Raw genomic sequence first — 19059 nt, 5'->3', positions numbered from 1 at the left:
CATATCCCCAAACTCAAAATATACGACTCAAAGAAGTTAAAATGGCTTTTATTTCGACCCCTTGTTAACATTTCATCTTTCTAAGTCATGGGCTTTCTAAAACATTTTTTTTTATCACAAATCGCCCACAGAGATTAGAGGATTACCCCCTCCCAGCTGACAGTCTACTCCTTAATGCGTTGTAAACTGAAAGAGGAAAAGAGTGTAGGCCTACATGATATGCAGACTCCTGGTAATCTACGGGTCGCAAGAAGTAAACGAGGAAACAAACCAAAGAAGACGACAAAAAGAGAGTGTCCTTTCACTTGAACTTTTTTAAATCGATATTTGTTTACAAAATGCAGGCGGAATTAAGAATGGGTAATTTATTAAATTTTCTGCATGTTCATTGAAAAAAAATCTGTCATTTTAAGATGTTGTATTTGCTACTGTAATTGTAAACAACGTTAGAAATTATGGTATGACATTTGTCTTAAATACTATGATAATGATCTGGTATCGAATTCCGTCCCATAAAATTGGCATAATTATATCACTTCCGCACAGTCAGGTTTTCTGCCAGAGGCGTGCCATACCCAAATGTTATTCTTTTTGGTAGGACTTTCCTTTAGCACGTCACGTATAAAGAACATTATAACTAAACAGACGATCAAAAGAAAGTATACCAATTATTTTTATGATAAACACAATCGATGACAATGTATACACGTTCATGGAAGGTTAGATAGGTTCCAGTATTGTTCTCATAATGCAATCAATGACGAATTGTCGCACATTGCTGCGTTTGGGCGATGCCGCATGTGCAAAATGAGTTTATTCATCAAATTTATACTGCATGAGAAACATGATACTCGTGCACATAAGGGTGTAAAAAAGGGTGCCATTGCTTAGAACATGCCTCAGTCAACAGTAAAACACCAGAGAACATGGCAAGGCTAACTGCTGAAGAAAAAGAGAGAGCTATTGGTATGGTGCAGTTGGGTGTGAGTTATGCCCATGTGGCAAGAATCCTGAATTGCACAAAATTGACGATCACCAGGTTGATACAGCGTTACAGGATGACTGGCAGGACTGCAGACAGACCATGAAGTGGAAGACCCCGCGTAACAATGGCCAACAAGGACCGCCATCTTACACTTACGCAACTGATTCCTCACTATGACGTCATCTGCAGCAACTGGTCTTGGACATGTCATCAGTCGTCACACTGTATACATGTCATCGACTATGACAGTATGATGTATGGTATCAGGGCCTATAAACCATTCAGAGGGATGACATTGATGAGGCAACATCGACTTCGGCGTTTACTTTGGGCACGTCAGTTTCAACGTTGGCAACATTGGAACTGGCAACGTGTACTCTTTTTCTGATGAGAGCAGGTTCCAGTTATTCAGAGCTGATGGCAGGACTCGGATATACCGACATGCAGGAGAGATAACCATTTGGTGGTGGATCTGTGATGGTTTGGGGCGGTATCTGTAGCCAACAGCGGACAGACCTTATTGTCATTGACGGAAATCTGTCCGACGTCGGGTCCATGCTTGCATACTTGCACATAGTGGACATACACGCAGCAGTGTTCAAGATTAATGATATCCCGGGGATACCAGAATTTAATTTTACTAGACTCCAAGAACCCAGTATCCCACCGGGATACCATATAATGTTTTTTTTTTTTTTTTTAAAATCCTGTGTTTTTATTTTTCGCTAAACAATGAAAGCCGTCATTTACTGGTGAAGTTAAGTAACAGTATTTTCAAGCCCGTACCCAGTCTAATACTGTGCCATAACAATATCTCTCCCAACTCATACCCAGTCTAATGCTAAACTGGAGAAATAACGGCATAGCAATAGACTGGGAACCGCTAAGTTGCTATTGTTTTTGTTGGATGTTTCCTCCCTTCAAATTTTATTTCAGATATTGATTCCACATCTGCAGAAAATTGATACAAGTAGGTTTATCATTAGTAATGTCAGAATCACTTATAAATCACTGCTAAATATTAATTTATGTTAGTATTATTCAAAAATAGATTCCATTTGATTGCAAATTGCACAAATTCCGCGATTGCGTCATTGCAATATACTGGGAACGAGAACAGTGTCGTCCAAGTTTGTTATGATGTTATTTATGAATTTCATTTAAGTGGGATACTAAATTGTCAGGTGGGATACCAGATTTTGAAATGTTAGTATCCAACTGGGATACTGCCCCAAATTGTGAATCTTGAACACTGACACATGTTCTTTGTGGTCAAATTTATTCATCTTCGTTATGAGTGGTCCTTTATGAAATCGCACATTTCACCCCTAGTGCTATTGTGAACTGTGATATTATCATTTTATGGGTTTTATTGAGTATACTAGTGTTTATTTATCGCCAAATTATTATACTTTCAAAATATAACATTTGCATCAACTTGTGTTTTGTGTTGTTTTTAATACTTTGAAAAAATAATTGGTATACTTTCTTTTGATCATCAGTTTACTTATAATAAATAGAGTTAGGGTTAGTGACAGTGCCAAAGGAAAGTCCTTTCACTTAATCCATTTTTATTCTGGAGGATGACCCATACCCCCTGTTGACTGTGGTTGCATTGAATTCCATAGCGCCAATCCCAAAACTTTGTTTTTGGCCGAAACACTAGCACTCTTTAAATGCCACTGCATAGACATATGTATCAACAAACCGAACCTTGATCGATCAAAATAGAAAATGAGGGTGGGAAAAGGTCAGATTTTTTCCCTTCCCTTGTACAGTAGTGGTACTGTCAGCATCCGTAACTGCTTTATGCTTCCAACTCCGTTCAGTTTGCTTTCTCATGCATGGTTCACACAATCAACATCTGATTTGTTGTTCATTTGTGAGAATTTTTTTCATAGTTCTAGAACATTTTCATTAACAATAAAGTTCAGACAACTAAGTTACTAAGTATCTAAATACAAAACTTTACAAACCCCTAAAAATTACAGCCTGTGCACCATGACTGGTACATCAAAGGCTGTGGTATGTGCTATCCTGTCTGGGATGGTTCATATAAAAGATCCCTTGCTGTTAATCAGAAAGAGTAGCCCTTTGTGTTGCGGTAGCAGGTTTCCTCCCTCCATATCTGTGTGGTCCTTAACCATATGTCCAATGCCATATAACTGTAAATAAAATGTGTTGAGTGCGTCGTTAAATAAAACATTTCCTTCCTTAAAATTACCGATATCGGGTCTACATGACTTGTAGAAATTGACTTAAAATGGAAGAAGATGAATTAATATTCGGTGCATGTTACATGGCCTCAACAAGGCCAAATCATTTAATTTTAAAGTTTTTTAAGCACCCTGTTGTTAGAATTTGTTTCTCTTATTATATTCGATCTGCAAAAGCTGTGCTACATTTTTGTGCCTATAGTGTAGTGAATAGTATTCATAATCCATTGATAACAATTGCAAATCATTTTGCGTGTATAAATTGTGTTAATTAAGAATCAGTTCATTTTAAAAAATTATATTTTACAAACTATTCACTGGTATAATAAACATAATGCCTATTTATATTGACATCAAGAGTTAGCTTTGGGTGTTGATAAAACACGGACCAGACAAGAACGCTTGACAAACTTAACTTTTCCTTTTAAAGAAATATTAAAGGAATGCTAAAGCAAGGCTTTTGAACTGGTACGCATATTCAACGATACATAATGCACATTATTGCTTAATATCAACAAGTATAATCGTATATAGTTAATTAATAAAACAGTTAAATGTGACGGCTATTATATATAACGGGCGCATCCTTTTTGTACCATCCCAGTGAATACGCCCTCTGGCGAGCTGGTGGTTATGTAATACCTAACGTGTCACGTCAGGAATTAGTCTTCGAACTGAAGAAACAAAACATACCTGATTTTTGCGGATGCATCACAATGTTCTGTAATAATATCCATCCCAGTAACATAGCAACATGTATATGTGGTTTATTTTTCAGTACAAAATAAACCTCCATTGTCAAAGTGTTGAAATAACTGGATTATGTTTTGTACATAAATTAACCCACGTACTGAAATAATAGTCGGAGTGTTTTCTTGATTAATTGGTCTTTTCTTTCCGTGGCCTGTACCTGTGGTTCCTGATTGGCAGGTGTATATTTAGACAGTCCCCAGACACTGTGTCTAGACACACTAAAAAGACGTGCCTCTTTTAAGATCACATGGTATTGTGTATCGTAATGGACATTACCAGCCGTCCTGCTTTATTACTGAAAGTAATTCTGTAAAACACTTGATTAAGTAGCCTTTCCATGTTTTACAAGTCAGGTTGATGAAAGCGAAGTGCCTTGTCGTAAATTAAAGCGTTTGTTTACACTGTGCATAGAGAAGTTGGACGGAGCTGACATCCCTTCGCCCCAAGTTATACCACCGGACGTCACAAAAACAAAACAAAATGGCAGCCCCCAGTTAGCAGGAATAATCATGTTTTTTTATTACCTCTAAAATTATGCATTTTTCATTTGTTAAAGTGTCAGTATGTGTTTGTGGTCCGGGTATGCATCTTTCCAACACAAGGCTCTTGTTGGAGTTTAGTTTACCTATAAACAAAGTGTTTGTCATCTGTGCATATATATATATATAGTTAAGAAACATATTTTTATTCATGTAGTGACAAATCACACGTGTGGTACAGTACTTTTTGCAAACACATGTGCCTGAACGCAGTTAGAAACGTTGCGCTCTTTCCTGTTTACTGGAGGGTGCTTCACTTTTGTGCCACTTTTACTTGAATGGATTTGATTTACATCCACATTGTTGATTTTTTACGTTAACTGATATTGCAATCTATTTTGTTTCATGTATCGTAACTGAAAAATGTAGAATAGTATTTCTGTATTTTCACGTGGGACAGATTTCAATGGTGTTAAAACATTACAAATATTCACTTCCTGGTGGGAATTTTACATTTCGTTGACAACAGAGGTAAGTACATGTAATTAAAAATGTATTATTATTATTTTACTTTGTATTGGACACGGTAAACAATGATGTCATTAAATTTATCCTGTTGTTGGATTGAACATGCGCAGTAGCGTTTTACATGGGATGGAATTTGCTAGGGCCAGGATGTATAGTGCAGGACGTACATTAAGTCAATACTTTCTACGTCTCTTCAGACTATGACATTTAATATTCGTGGTTCTATTTTCGTGACACTGGTAGTCCCAATACAAAGTAAGCAACCTCAACTCGATGTTATGTCAAGGTTTATCTTTATGAACTTTTTTATGTGTATGATAAGTCATATAGAAATTGACATATTTTGCTAGATTTGCAGCTGCTTTAGTACTGCACGGCACACATTAAGTCAATACTTTCTACATCCATTCAGACTACAACATATAATATTCTTTGTTCTATTTTTGTGGCACTGGTAGTCCCATGTCAAGGTTTATCTTTATGAACTTTTTTATGTATGCGATAGACATAAAGAAATTAACATATTTTGCTAGATTTGCAGCTGCCTTAGTAATAGCAGTACACTACGCACATTAAGTCAATATACTCTGAGTCTCACCTAGTCCGAAGGGACGTAGAAAGTGTGGTTCTTTCTACTTCCGAATATTGTTATATACCCTATATATAGCTGGTATTCAAAGCTTTTGACACCATGTTTTAACCGTTTCTCAACCGAAATAGTGCAACAAATGGACACACAAACCAATAATGTATAAACTACCATACTCACTAATTCCCGATTGAAGTACAGTATAACCTTGATTTAATACAAACTAATGTACCAATGCAAGTTTGACGTTATATTGAGTTTTGTTTGAAGTTGCAAAATGTCAACAGAATGCCATATAAAACTAACAAACAGTAACAAAACTAAAATAAACCAGGTAAGAAATTATCAATAATTTTATGTATTTATAAACATGGTAAGTCAGAATGTTGATTCCCTTAGACTACAAAACAAACATTTTACGTTTTAGGTTGTACTATACCAAATAAAATTTCATAGGCAACCATGTTAATGTTTGTGCTTCAAAAACACTATATACATATGCATTATATCAACCAAACTATGACCCATAAATATCAGTACTACAACCCCTACCTCAAACTCAAAGTATTAACTGAAGAAAATGGTACCTTTCATGGCTCATTTCAGTATAACCAAATCGAGGTTACACTGTACTTGCATCATTATAAACCAAATAAATTTTCTAACGACAAAAAAAAAAAAATCCCGCCATTTTAAATTTGCCAAATAGAGGGAAGCAACTAGCCCTGCACATTAAGAAAAGTATTGACTTAATGTGCACCCTGCATTAAGTCTGACCCTATTGATTCTTTGTCATTATTAAATCATGTCATTTGGGATTTCCCCCTTTTTTAAAGTAATACGCCACCTACAGTTTGTTTACATCTCAAGTCTCGCAGTAAGATGTGTAGACCATCAAGTAGCTAAGAAATTTCAGTTATATCCACCCTTATGTCAGTTAAAACATTTGTAGTTTTCTTAATTTATGGCAGTCATGCCCAAAATATATATCAAAGTGTCGTCTGCATATGCATGTTTATTTTGACATACTAGTTAGTGACGTCAGTAAAAATGTGAGGTCACACATCAATCGGTTTTCTCTGCAAGCATTTGAAACATAGAACTAAGGATGTAGATCAATAGAGTTTTTCTTTTAAAATGTGACTATTACTACAATATATATATATTCAGTATTATATAAATTTGAATAAATATTAAAAGAATATTTAGATAGAAATAACCAAAGCTAAATAAAGAAGTTTGTCCCACTTTATGTTGCAAGCAATATTTTAAACACCATGCAGCAGTCTGCTGACTGCTAAATCAATGAAAATAATTATAAAATCAGGTCCTTTTTTTATTGATTGCTTCAACACATAAATTCAACCATACCAATTACAGTTACCGTATATACTTTGTTTTTATGACATTTTGTACTTCTATGTTTGAAAATAGTAAATAATGTTAAGTTTTTTCGTTCAGTGGGTGGGGTTAGGCCGATTGTAAGCACGTGTATACTTTTGATTGCATCAGATATCTAAATTTGTCTGCATTGTGTTTTTGTTTGTTTGTTTGTTTGGGGGTTTTAAAAATATTTATTCACAGAACCCCTGTTTACATTTGTTATCTGTCCCAACCACAGGGATGAAATGACAGATGGAGTTACAATACAAAATTAAACATCATTTAAGTATACAGATCGAAATTTTCATTCAGTATTTACAATTGTTATTATCACGAAGTTATACATGTATATGTGAATATTAATGATACAGATAGAAAAAAGATTGTATATTATTTAGCCCAAGTTCTCATAGTTTATAATTTTGGACTAGACATGTAAAATAATTAAACAAAAATTGACTATATAAAATGGGGTCTGCGAGATATGTTCTATTATATTATATCTATTTATACACTTATCCCCACCTAAACCCACCCCCTCCCCAACCCCCAACCCCCATCCCATCAATAAACAAACTTTAAATATACACATATAACTACGCATATGCTCACCGACACGCCCACAAGTGATTCTTGAAGTGCAGACATCATAAGACTTCACAAATGAAGTATTATAATTTATTATTATATAAAACATATGAATTATTTGACTGACTGGTATGGCTGTCTGTCGTAAAATATTAATATACATGTATGTATATAACACCAAAGTAAATAATAATTACAAATTTCATAATTTGTTCAGCAGTAATTGCCTGACTATATGTCTTAAATAGATTATGATACATAGCCCATTTAGTTTGAAATTTGTTGTGTAAACTTTTACTATGATAAATACTTCTTTCTGTTAGATATCTAGATTTCAGAATATGTTTAAAATCTTTCATACTTGGTAAGATATCTGTTACTTTACATTTATAGATAAAAGAATTTAAAGCAAGTAATAGTATAATAATAGAAACAGATCACAAATGTCGTCAATTGTTGTAATATTATTTTTTCCTAGTAGAATTAGTTTGGCATCAAGAGATAAATATTGAATATGAGGACATTTATCAAGTAAGAATTGTAAAAATTAATTCCAAGAGGTTTTGACTGTTAAGCAGTCCCAGAAAAGATGTAATATGGTTTCTGGAGTGCTTTTACAAAATGTACAAAGATTAGTTTCAGCTTTGTTAATTTTTTGTAAAAAAATGTTAGTTGTAATAATTCTATGCAATAATCTGCATTGGAACCACCTTAACTTAGTATCTTGGGTTGTCTTAAAAGGTTTGGAATATATTGTTGCCCAACCGATTTCAGAATTAAAGAGTTCTTCCCATTTTGCTTCTGTCCTTATTTTGTTAACTGTAGTTATTAAAATATAGTAATAGGAATTTGTCTGCATTGTTGGTTCAAGTAACAATTAAACACTTATAATAAAATTACAAAGCAGTTTTAAAATATACTAATACAATTATTTAATAATTATGTACTTCGAATCACCAGAGACCCATGCTACTTTTGATATGATATATTTGACAAAAGGTACTTTTTATTTCTTTCATCTTTTAAAATTTAAACTTAACATTTTGTCCAGAATTATGAAAATGTGTAAACAGCGTCATCTGCTGGTTATAGAATTGTAACAGGGGTCAAGGTTAGTAGACCAGTTTTTATTTTAATGTGGCGAAGTATTGTAATAATACAGCTAATTTTAATAATTTTTATCTGTTAATGTCATCTGATATTTAAATAAACTGGTAGATAGATTAAGTTTAGAGATGGTATATATATATAATTATTAGATTTTGCAAATGGATTTGGTAAATAAAAACAGTCTCATTTCAGCTTCTTCAGCTGTCAAAGTTTTACATCCTTCACCTGTTAAGAAATGACAAGCACATACATGTAATAAATGAGTTCAGCATCTGGCACTAAACTAACTTAAGTGTTTTAGGTCAACTCTGATGTTGAGGAATGCTTTTCTGTCGCAAAAGTGTAATAGTGTCTGCCTATAATGTTGAGCCTGCTGTGTAGTTATTAAATACCATTTATCGTATATCTATACCGAGAGCATAAATAACGCTATGGGTATTACGCAATAAACACCCAATTTATACTTTTTACTGAAAGCTCATTTTATTCCATTGTTTTCTGATTTGAACCTATTCTCTTTCACTTACAGTTGTTACCAATATGTCATTTGTCCGCATGCTTAATATCTGTGATTTGACATTTAGATAAGAGATTATTCAGTGAAATACCCATTGCATTATTTATGCCTCTCAGTATATGTACATGCAGTTTCATCTGTGAAGTGGTTTGGTGTTCAAGACTAAATGTCAACCAAAAGCAAGTCATGAAGACATTGAATGATATTATAAATAACAAATTTCTGGTTTTGTTTTTCAGATTCATGTTAGGTAACTGGTTCCATTATCTGGCTTTAGTGATTGAGTGAGATACTTCAACATAGATTTGGCATACACATGTACACATTTTACGTGTCATAAACAGAAAACACAACTTTTTAAATAAGTAGGTTTTCAGGGGGTTTTCATGATGCTTGCTTAGTGAGGAATACAGGCAATGTCCTTTCATAATGTTTTGTACAGTAATAATTAGTGCACATTTACAGTCATTCATTGTATATTTCGCAACTGATAGATGGAAATTCTTAATTTTTCTTTAGTGGTGGTTTAACTGAATAATAAATAATTTTGGAAAAGGAATGATGTCAAGATACAACTACACGTTGAGTTCTCCTCACAAAGTGTATCTGTCTGAAACTGTGACGTTGTCTGGAATGCAGTCATCTTATTCATCACACTATCTCAAATACTCTGCAGAGGAACTTCTTTCTTACAAAAAAGGAAAAACAAAATCTTCTGAAGCTCAAAGACTCTGTCAGTCTTTGTTACGAGATGCTGCATTGTTTGCAAAAATATGGAACAAGGCTCCACTTCTTTCTGAGATCGCATCGAACAAACAAGATAAATTTTTCTCCTACATAGCAGCACACGCTCCACACATAGCAGGAAGACGCAATGAACTGTGGGTCCGTTTGGGAAGAATGCTTCAAAACAGACGGAAATATCTTAATGATATTGAAATAGGAAAACGAAAGAAACCATTATCTACATGTGCTAGTATTTCTCCTTTGAATGGTCGTAACATAAGTGCAGTTAAAATTGAAATGGATTGTGACACAATCAATCAACATGCACGTACAGATATATCACAGTACATACATATGAATAATTTTGGAAATCAGAATAATTCTGTGTCTTCCTTGCAAAGTAAGCTTGCGTCTGCCAGGCAGTGGCATGGGGAAGTGAAGTCATCCAACTGGACTGGTTCATTTACAAGGGACAAATCTAGCACTAATGCTGATTGGGCTAACAGTGGATTGGGAGATGAATGTATTAAACAGGAGGATGGAGAAGGTGAGACCAACCATGGACTTGTAGTATAATATCTGTATCTTGATTCTTATAACTATAGAGAATCGTCATCTTGAAGTTGTGTTTTCATGTACAATGCATGGCTTGTAAATTGTTGCAGTCTTCTGTTACTGAACTCCTTGTCTTCAGCAGTGGGTAATTCAACAGATTTGTCTTGTCATTGAATGTAATACAGTGTTCAAAAAGGCAAACAAAACCTAGAAATTATAATTTTGCTGGAATATTTTGTAATTTTGTTAGAATGTTTTGTGGGTTTTTTTTTTTTTAATTATGGAAAAGTTATTTATTAATGCAAACTTTTATTAACTAAATTACATGTTTTAGCCTATTTGCTTACATGTAGGTAGTTGACTTATTTGCTTAACAACAGAATAAACTCTGCATAAGAAAGAAATGATGGCTGATTGTTAATAAGGGCCACAATAATCAGGTTTTATGATTAAATAAACAGATTCTAGCATACTTAATGAGTAGTCTGTATGTTTTAAAGGCATACGCTACAAATATTTCTACCACTCAAAATGTACCAATTTTTCACCTATTTATTCTATAAGCATATCAAAACACATATCTTCAAAACAAATGGGGTGTCGCCAGGCTAGTTTGTGGTTTTTTACATATCTCGGACATCGTGTAATTTTCTCCTATTTTGTGAACAAATACCTTAAAATTGAAATTTGCCTTAATCTATACCTAATAAAGAGCTTTTAAATTGAAATACATGTCAAATGTAATGTATATGTGTGCATTATAGAAATTATTTTGGTACAACATAATATCCATTAAAGGGACATTCCCGAGTTTGCTGCAACTTTTAAGATGTTATCGACTAGCAGAGACTTTTTAACGATTGTAATTACATATCAAATATATTTTTCTGCATAAAATATTAGTGGCTGCATATTAAATGTGTTTCTGATCGTTCTAATATTTGTACTGGGTTAAATTTCATTTTATTTCCTAAAATATGATGTTTTCGTAATTATTTGAAGACCCAATCCAGGTTGGCCGTCTTACAAATATTAAAGGGACAGACCCTAGTTACGTTTATTTGTTAACCATTACGGCGTTGTTTTTCGCTATTAAACCCCATTTTTCACAAATAAAATTGCACTTTACTTATATTTTATTATTTAGAATACACATTTCCATTCACCTGAAGTGCTTTTTGGTAATCCTGATGTTTGTAAAACCACGAAATGCATTTTTTGCATTTTTTCACAAGACGTGCTATCGAGAAAAAACCGGTAAGCAAGCGAGGTCCAATCTATTTTTAGAGGGAATCTTCCTGTGTAAACGTCACAGATGTTGGTATACCACGTGACCGTTATCATTTTGGTTCGGTTTGTTTTCTCGTTCACGGTTCGCGCAATCAACATCCGATTTGTTGTTGTTTATTCGTGAGATTTTTCTTCACAGTTCGTGAACATTTTCAGTAACAATAAAGTTCAGACAAGTAAGTGTCAATACAAAACGTTACAAACCCTTAAAACCAATAATTTTGCTAAGTCTTACTATATCTGGAGAGGGGATACAACCAGGACAGAACAGTTGGAACATGTCCAGGAGAGGTGAAACGAACGCACCCCAAGTCTGTGAAATTTGTCGTGACGTAGGCATTGTTGTGCTTCTACCGGTGACATCAGAATACTAACTTTCAACATTATTTCAAGCAATTGGGACATGGGGATTCCCATGGTATTTATCGATATAAAACCTGCTTTTTCACTCCATTTGATAAAAACGTGATCTAAGTGTGTTACAGGTTTGTAGATTAACCAAATTATAATTTATTTTTGCTGGATGGAACTAGGGTGTGCGGCTTTAAGACAACCAGAAACACATTGAATATACAGACACTGATATTCTAAACAAGAAAATATATTTTATATGTAAGTTTAATCGTAGAAATATTTTATTAGTCGGAAACATTTTACAATGCAGCAAACTCAGGAATGTCCCTTTAACGTTTGTATCTTCTTGACAAAAAGTGTTTTCAATATATTTAAATTACAATTTCATATTTTATTAGCACATTTTGGTGAATATAAAAATTTTCACCACTAAAATTTTCCCACAAATCTTGTATAAAGACTACTAGCATGTCTACTTACTAAAAATTAAATAAAAAAGAGGTCACTGGCTTATTTAAAAATATATTTCAAAAAATCTATCCCTACTCTAATATATTTTTTAATGTGTAATGCAAAATGCAATAACACTATCTTGTCTAACTATCAACATTTCTAACAATAATAAAATGTATATAACTCTACAAATAGACCAGAAAGCATCTTATAACACACATGTATTTTATGTGCGAAAAACCAAGGGGAAATGTAGGGAGATGCAAAGTGACCTCATTGTAATACTGACGTCATTTCAATTCAACAAGCTATCGGAGTATTTTCTTATAATATGTGCGGCAGTTGTGCGCATAAACAACCGAATATGCCTTTAATTAACATTGTATGTAACATGCTTAATGAGTAGTCTGTATGTTTTAATAAACATAGTGTATAACATACTTAATGAGTAGTCTGTATGTTTTAATAAACAGTGTGTAACATACTTAATGAGTAGTCTTGTGTGTTTTAATAAACATAGTGTGTAACATACTTAATGAGTTGTCGGTATGTTTTAATAAACATTGTGTGTAACATACTTAATGAGTAGTCTGTGTGTTTTAATAAACATTGTGTGTAACATACTTAATGAGTTGTCTGTATGTTTTAATAAACATTGTGTGTAACATACTTAATGAGTTGTCTGTATGTTTTAATAAACATTGTGTGTAACATACATGTACTTAATGAGTTGTCTGTATGTTTTTCAGGGGATTGTTCAGATTACGACTGGCAACCACCATCAGAAGCTGAAATGAAGCTGATTCGAGCACGGCGTGACCGATCAGACAAGATCAGCAAGCTGATGGGAGATTACCTGCTGAAAGGATACAAGATGCTGTCTACAGTGTGCGACTGTGGAGTAGGTTTAGGAATGAATAGTAATACATGGATTGTAACCCATTCATACTTTCTTGCAGATTTCTCATGGTGGTTTTTCCCCCGACTATTCATGTTTGCTTTCATAGTTACTGCAAAATGATTTACTTATGGCATATTCCTGTGTATTAGCTGACTGTGGATAGGCTGATAGGCTTAGTTTGATATATTACCTACTATTAAGCTCATGATTCTGTTGCATTTTAATTTCATAATGTACTCAAATACATCTCAGAGCCAAGATTTTCTTTAAAATGTTTTGTTCACTCTGGATGAGATTTAAACACTTGAAAGGGTTAATACATAGTAATGTACAGTACAAGGGGTAGCAATGTACAGTAGATGGGGTGGCGTTACTTTAAGCAATGCAATAGTCCATATGATATGGAACTTTGATGTTAGAGAATTGATATACAGTAGTCAATAAGTCAATGGAATTCCAGGAATCCTATTCTTGTAATATTTCCAATAACTAAAAAAACTAAAAAAACATTATCTATTACAAAATATAATTTGCATGACCATGATGATTGTTTCATTTTATTAGTATCATAATGTGAATTAATTAGCATAGTGTAGAAAATCCCTGAAAATATTAAAAACCTGTTATGTGGATTGCTGGTAGAATTTGTTGAAAAATGATGCCTGGTTAATATTTTAACTATTAAGAATTACCTTTTTTTATTTCAGACTATCCTCCTTCAAGATAGAAATGGAGACGATTACTGTATTGCATGTAATGAACTGGATTCTGACACAGAGAAAGATGATCCATGTAAGTGTGAATATTTCAAACACCCATTTTTATACGCCCATCTATGATGAGTCGTATTATGGTATGGCCTTGTCCGTCCGTATGTCCGTTTGTTAACTTTTTTCTTATCCAGACCATATCTTGCATACAGAACCATTAAACGTCACATGTAGGAAAAATTGAGACAGTGGTTTGTCTCGTACTATTACTAGGTCATTGTGACCTACTTTTTATGGTCTACTTACTGCACATAACAGTAAATCCTTGTCCAGATCATATCTTGCATACAGATGCATACAGGACCATCAAACCACATGTAGGAACAACTTGGGATGGTGGTTGGTCCAAGACAAACTGTTCATCCATCCCATTGCAAAAAATTCATATAATTGGATTTCAGTCATACCCGTAACATAATCATTAATATAGATATGGTTTTCCATCAAACTCCTGATGGGCGTATCATGTACCTCACCGGTACGCTTTGTTTCTTTTGGCTTTTTATATGCCCATCTTTGACAGGTCATATTGCGGTATGGTGTATACCAACCTATGCAGGACCATCAAACTTCACATGCAGGAACAACTTGGAATGGGGTTGTGTTGCATACCATTACAAGGTCATTTTGACATACCATACTTTTCACTGTTTATTGCACATTAACCTTTAGACTACTGGATTTATTTTTGACAAAAACCATGTTGAGTGGGTACAAGTTTATACTTTTTACTGACATATATTCACTTAAATGTTTTATAAATACCTAAAATAAAGTTCATATATGAATCGATAAGTATTATTTTTGTTGTTATTGTAATTTTAATGATATTTTAGATCAGTTAATGGTGATTAAAATTAGGCAAAGAATCGAAAAAGTTGCATTTACTTACAGGTATTTGTGGCCAGCTGTTCAGTATTTATGTCCATTATTCCCGATAACTGGTTTTCTGACCAGATTTTTTTTTTAAAAAGAATCTTAGATTTATATTGCAATATTTGGTGATTTTCGTTGTTGGTAAAACAATCAAATTTATTATCAAATTAGCTGACACAATCAGTTACCAATCCCTGAAAATTACCGCGATGTGCCGCCATTGTTGTCAAGTGAAAATACTTGCCGAAAACCACTTTTTGCACTCAAAATTCCAAGCTATTTACCACTGAAAAACAGCAAACAAAAGCTAGCATGCTTTAAAATAAACTGTGTCCGGTGAGTATCTTGTGCAAAATGGCGGGAAATGTGATTAGGGAATGCACTGTATACAGTGTACAGTATGTCGACTGGCGTGACGTCGGGCGAGATATCTCGCCTGCAGTAGTCAGAAGGTTAAAATGAATCCTTGTCCAAAGCATATCTTTCATATTAATTCATACAAGATCATCAAACCTTGTTTGAAAGTATAACTTGGGTTGGCAGTGTTTTGCATACCATGACCTGGGCCCATGCTTTTAAAACTTTTAGAATCTAGACTCCATCTCAAATCACATCACACACACACAATTCATATGCCATGACCATAAAGTCTCAGACCCAATTGTTCTAGATAAGAGACCTCCTATCACAGATAAATTACATGATTTGTCTAGATTCTGAACATCGGAAGATGGTTTACTTCACCAGAAGATGACATTACACACACCTGATACTGGCAATTACGATCTGATTTTTATTACATACCCTCAAATTATTTTCTGGCAGAAAACCTGCTGTGGACCTAACAAGTTTTTCTAATTTTTTCCCTGCTTATCAACTGGTACATCAAAGGCTAATTGTGTACCCATGCATACAGAAGATCCTGTGCTGCTGTTTTGTAGAAGTGACAGGGTTTTCCTCTCATTCTCTAGACATTGTGTTAAATATTAAACAATGTCAGACACATATGCACACTTCTGATTTTGAAAACTCATGGGAATAAAACATCACACTCCTGAAAATGTCAAGATAATCGGGCTAATGGGGATACTGGCACCCCTAAACATAATTGTCTCGAATAGTACTGACTGATGACCTTACTTGCATATAAGTAATATGTTGGATTTAATCTCATTTATTTCCAAAACAAATAGACTAATAAATTTCTAATCACATAAATAAAGGAATGGGCTATTGACTTTATAGTTTCTTATATCTGTATTTTATGTATTCTATTTTGCATTCAAATTATCAAACTGATTATCCTTCAATCATCCATTGAATATATTCCCTGAATAATAGAAGGTTGCTTTCTTCAAATGAGATGTGCGGTTTTATTTATACTTCGGGTTTAATTGTCGTCTGTGCTGGTGTAATCACTTTTCCAAAATAAATGTCTGCATTTAATATTATAGCTGGAGTTTAAAATGTGTCAATGAATTATTAAACAAACATGCCTTACCTTTAATTTTCTGTGGTAGTTTCAAAGACTAGTATGTACTATCTCATCTGTAGAAAATGTGTATTTATTTAAGATCCCTTGCTACTTAATGGGGGTAGGCTATGTGGTCACTACAGGTTGTCACTTTCACGGTGTCAGCCACTTGGTAAACCTGCTGTTGTAAATATGACTTTGAACTATGAACATTTTGTACGAAATATTTGCAGTCATTTTAATAGGGTTTTTTAAAAATAGAATATGTATGTTTGTCATATTATTTTGTCATGTTATTTCTTATACATTGGGACCATACATGAACTGTTCCACTTTTAATTGGGGGATGTTAACTTTTCATACTGTAGGCAAACTTACTGTAGGCAAACTGAGTGTGGGGAAAGTGCCTTTAAGTCTGTTGTAGGCAAACTTAGTGTAGGCAAAGTGTCTGCATTTAAGTGGGTTGTAGGCAAACTTAGTGTATGCAAAGTCTTTAAGTGGGTTGTAGGCAAACTGAGTGTAGGCAAAATGGGTTGTAGGCAAAATGGAAGGACACCATGGTTACCATGTTAGACATCTACATGTAACAGCTGCTGATTAAAGAATGTACTAGGTTGTTGTTACACACATTCCTTTAATATATTCGCTTACATTACATGCAATTCTTCAATCTTCCAGTAACCAATGAAGCAGCAGCCCTTGCACAGGTGCGAGAACAAGAACTAGGATTGTTGCGAGAGGGTGGTGCATCCCCAATGTCTTCTGTTTCAGACAGCCCCCAGGTGCCTGTCAGTGAGAGGTTTTTAACACCTTCCACTGGCGCAACCAAACTGAAGACATCTAACTCAACACATGAAGTGCTACAAAGACCAGCAAATTGTTCAGTGCTGCATAATGAAATCCAGTGCAGTGTCGGTGATTCTCAGTCTGTGGTAGACCATGTGGACGCACTGAATACACTGAACAAGAAACTTTGTTGGGCAACCAGCGAGTTGGATAAAACTGCCAGTGTGGAATACAGCATCCAGTTGTGTAATTTGATCAAATCATGTGCCAGTGCTATTCAAGCTCTGAAGGATTTGTAGCACAGACTGATTTTCCTCCGTAAAGATAAGAATAGTTCAGATATGAAATTTCTCTAGATGTTGCCCAAATTCCAGTTTTAAGAACCACCTGAAAACTGTTCATACCCTTGTTCTTTAATAAAAGCATAAAGGAACTGCAAAATGTTTTTGTTGTTATTTTCACACCGTTCTATTGTATGCACTATTCTTTGCACCCACTTGGTGGAACAAAATTGGATTTCTCATGCTTGGTTTAGGTACCACTAGGTTATTGTACAACTCGAGGTTAACCCTGGGTTACATAACATGCAGAAAACCTTAACTTGCCCCTGTGAGTTCGCAACTTTTCCGCATGTTTAAGTTTAGACATGTTAAAAAAGACCTTGTTTTTGTATGGTAATCCTCAGGTTGGAAGGAATATAAGTGAGTGCACTTTTAAGTAAACACTCGTCTGAGATGTGATGGGTCTTAGGATCGATCGTTTTCATGGACTATATTGCTCCCCACCCTCCCCCTTATACACACAGTTGTGGTACATGTCTTTATGGAATAGTGCAGATAAAATATCTCTTGATGATTTTCGGTAGGCTACCAATATGGCAACGGTGAAATTCAATCTTTCTTGCTGTACCAAATGTTGAAATAACTACGTTAATAGGCAGATGTTGAAATAACTACATTAATAGGCAAATTTCAGTGAATAGGATATTTTAGTAGGAGTGGTCTGTGATAACATTAAAAGATAAAATAATAATTATAAGGTCCAGTATTGCCCATAAAACCCTTATGGGAAGAAATGTATTTTTGTATTCATTCAGTTAGCTGTTTGCAGGCCAATATTTAGTTGAGGGGTGTGGAATGTTTTTCTTTGGATGATCTCAATGCCTACCATAAACAAAGTTTATTTTGCATGACAAAAAAGTAAGTTTGGTGGTAGTCAGGTTTGTGTCGGTGTGGGTGTTTGCATGTTTTGTAAACAATTCCCAAATTTTAAATACGTACCATCTTATAGCACGCTACATGATCCATTTATTTTAAAGCTGTAGCACAATATTTACTGGTATTAATATTAATTTTTAAAACAGCCTTTCATCTCTCCGATTCAAGAGTTTATTATCTAAATATGATCAAAATATACGTGCTTATATTGGGAATTTCATACTCTCTCTTCGCATTTAGAAGTACCCCGAAAATCCTGTGTTTAATGGATGAATGTAATACATTTATTCCTTTTTTGTGGGGTAGATGTAATATCCAGGTCGGCTGGGTGTTTCTAGGAAAGATTTAAAGTCAAAGCTTTGAGAATGAAAAAAATTGCACAACTCGTTTATAGTATCCACAAATATATAAATTGCGATAACTGTTTTCCCTATTGTGTAACACATTATGTCCATGTAAATTTAATGTGCAAACAAAAGATAGATTATGCAAAATGAGATTTGCATGAA

At 34.2% G+C, this 19059-nt stretch overlaps 1 protein-coding gene across 2 annotated transcripts; it reads left to right on the top strand.

Annotated features, from left to right (window-relative positions):
- Positions 1–235: 235 nt before the first annotated feature.
- On the top strand, positions 236–17774 carry LOC121370653 (protein ZNRD2-like). 2 transcript variants are annotated; one of them, XM_041496038.1, is made up of 4 exons: positions 236–360; positions 13276–13427; positions 14135–14219; positions 17226–17774. In XM_041496038.1, the coding sequence occupies exons 1-4, from the start codon at positions 339–341 to the stop codon at positions 17630–17632; spliced, it is 666 nt and encodes a 221-aa protein (XP_041351972.1). In that variant the 5' UTR covers positions 236–338; the 3' UTR covers positions 17633–17774. The 2 variants fall into 2 exon arrangements, with proteins under 2 accessions (XP_041351972.1, XP_041351971.1); XM_041496037.1 differs by lacking the exon at positions 236–360 and adding an exon at positions 9535–10421.
- The last annotated feature ends 1285 nt before the right edge of the window (positions 17775–19059 follow it).

The sequence above is a fragment of the Gigantopelta aegis genome, chromosome 4, assembly GCF_016097555.1.
Source record: "Gigantopelta aegis isolate Gae_Host chromosome 4, Gae_host_genome, whole genome shotgun sequence".
Classification (NCBI taxonomy): domain Eukaryota; kingdom Metazoa; phylum Mollusca; class Gastropoda; order Neomphalida; family Peltospiridae; genus Gigantopelta; species Gigantopelta aegis.
The sequence above is the reverse complement of the archived record's forward strand: the minus strand, read 5'-3'. Positions and strand labels throughout refer to the sequence as shown.

Bases quoted from the DNA above. Each gene is read 5' to 3' on its own strand.
- LOC121370653 (XM_041496037.1), top strand. From the start codon at position 9,707: ATGATGTCAAGATACAACTACACGTTGAGTTCTCCTCACAAAGTGTAT. The intron at 13,428-14,134 runs GTAGGTTTAGGA...TTTTTATTTCAG, and splicing joins CTACAGTGTGCGACTGTGGA to ACTATCCTCCTTCAAGATAG. The intron at 14,220-17,225 runs GTAAGTGTGAAT...TCAATCTTCCAG, and splicing joins CACAGAGAAAGATGATCCAT to TAACCAATGAAGCAGCAGCC.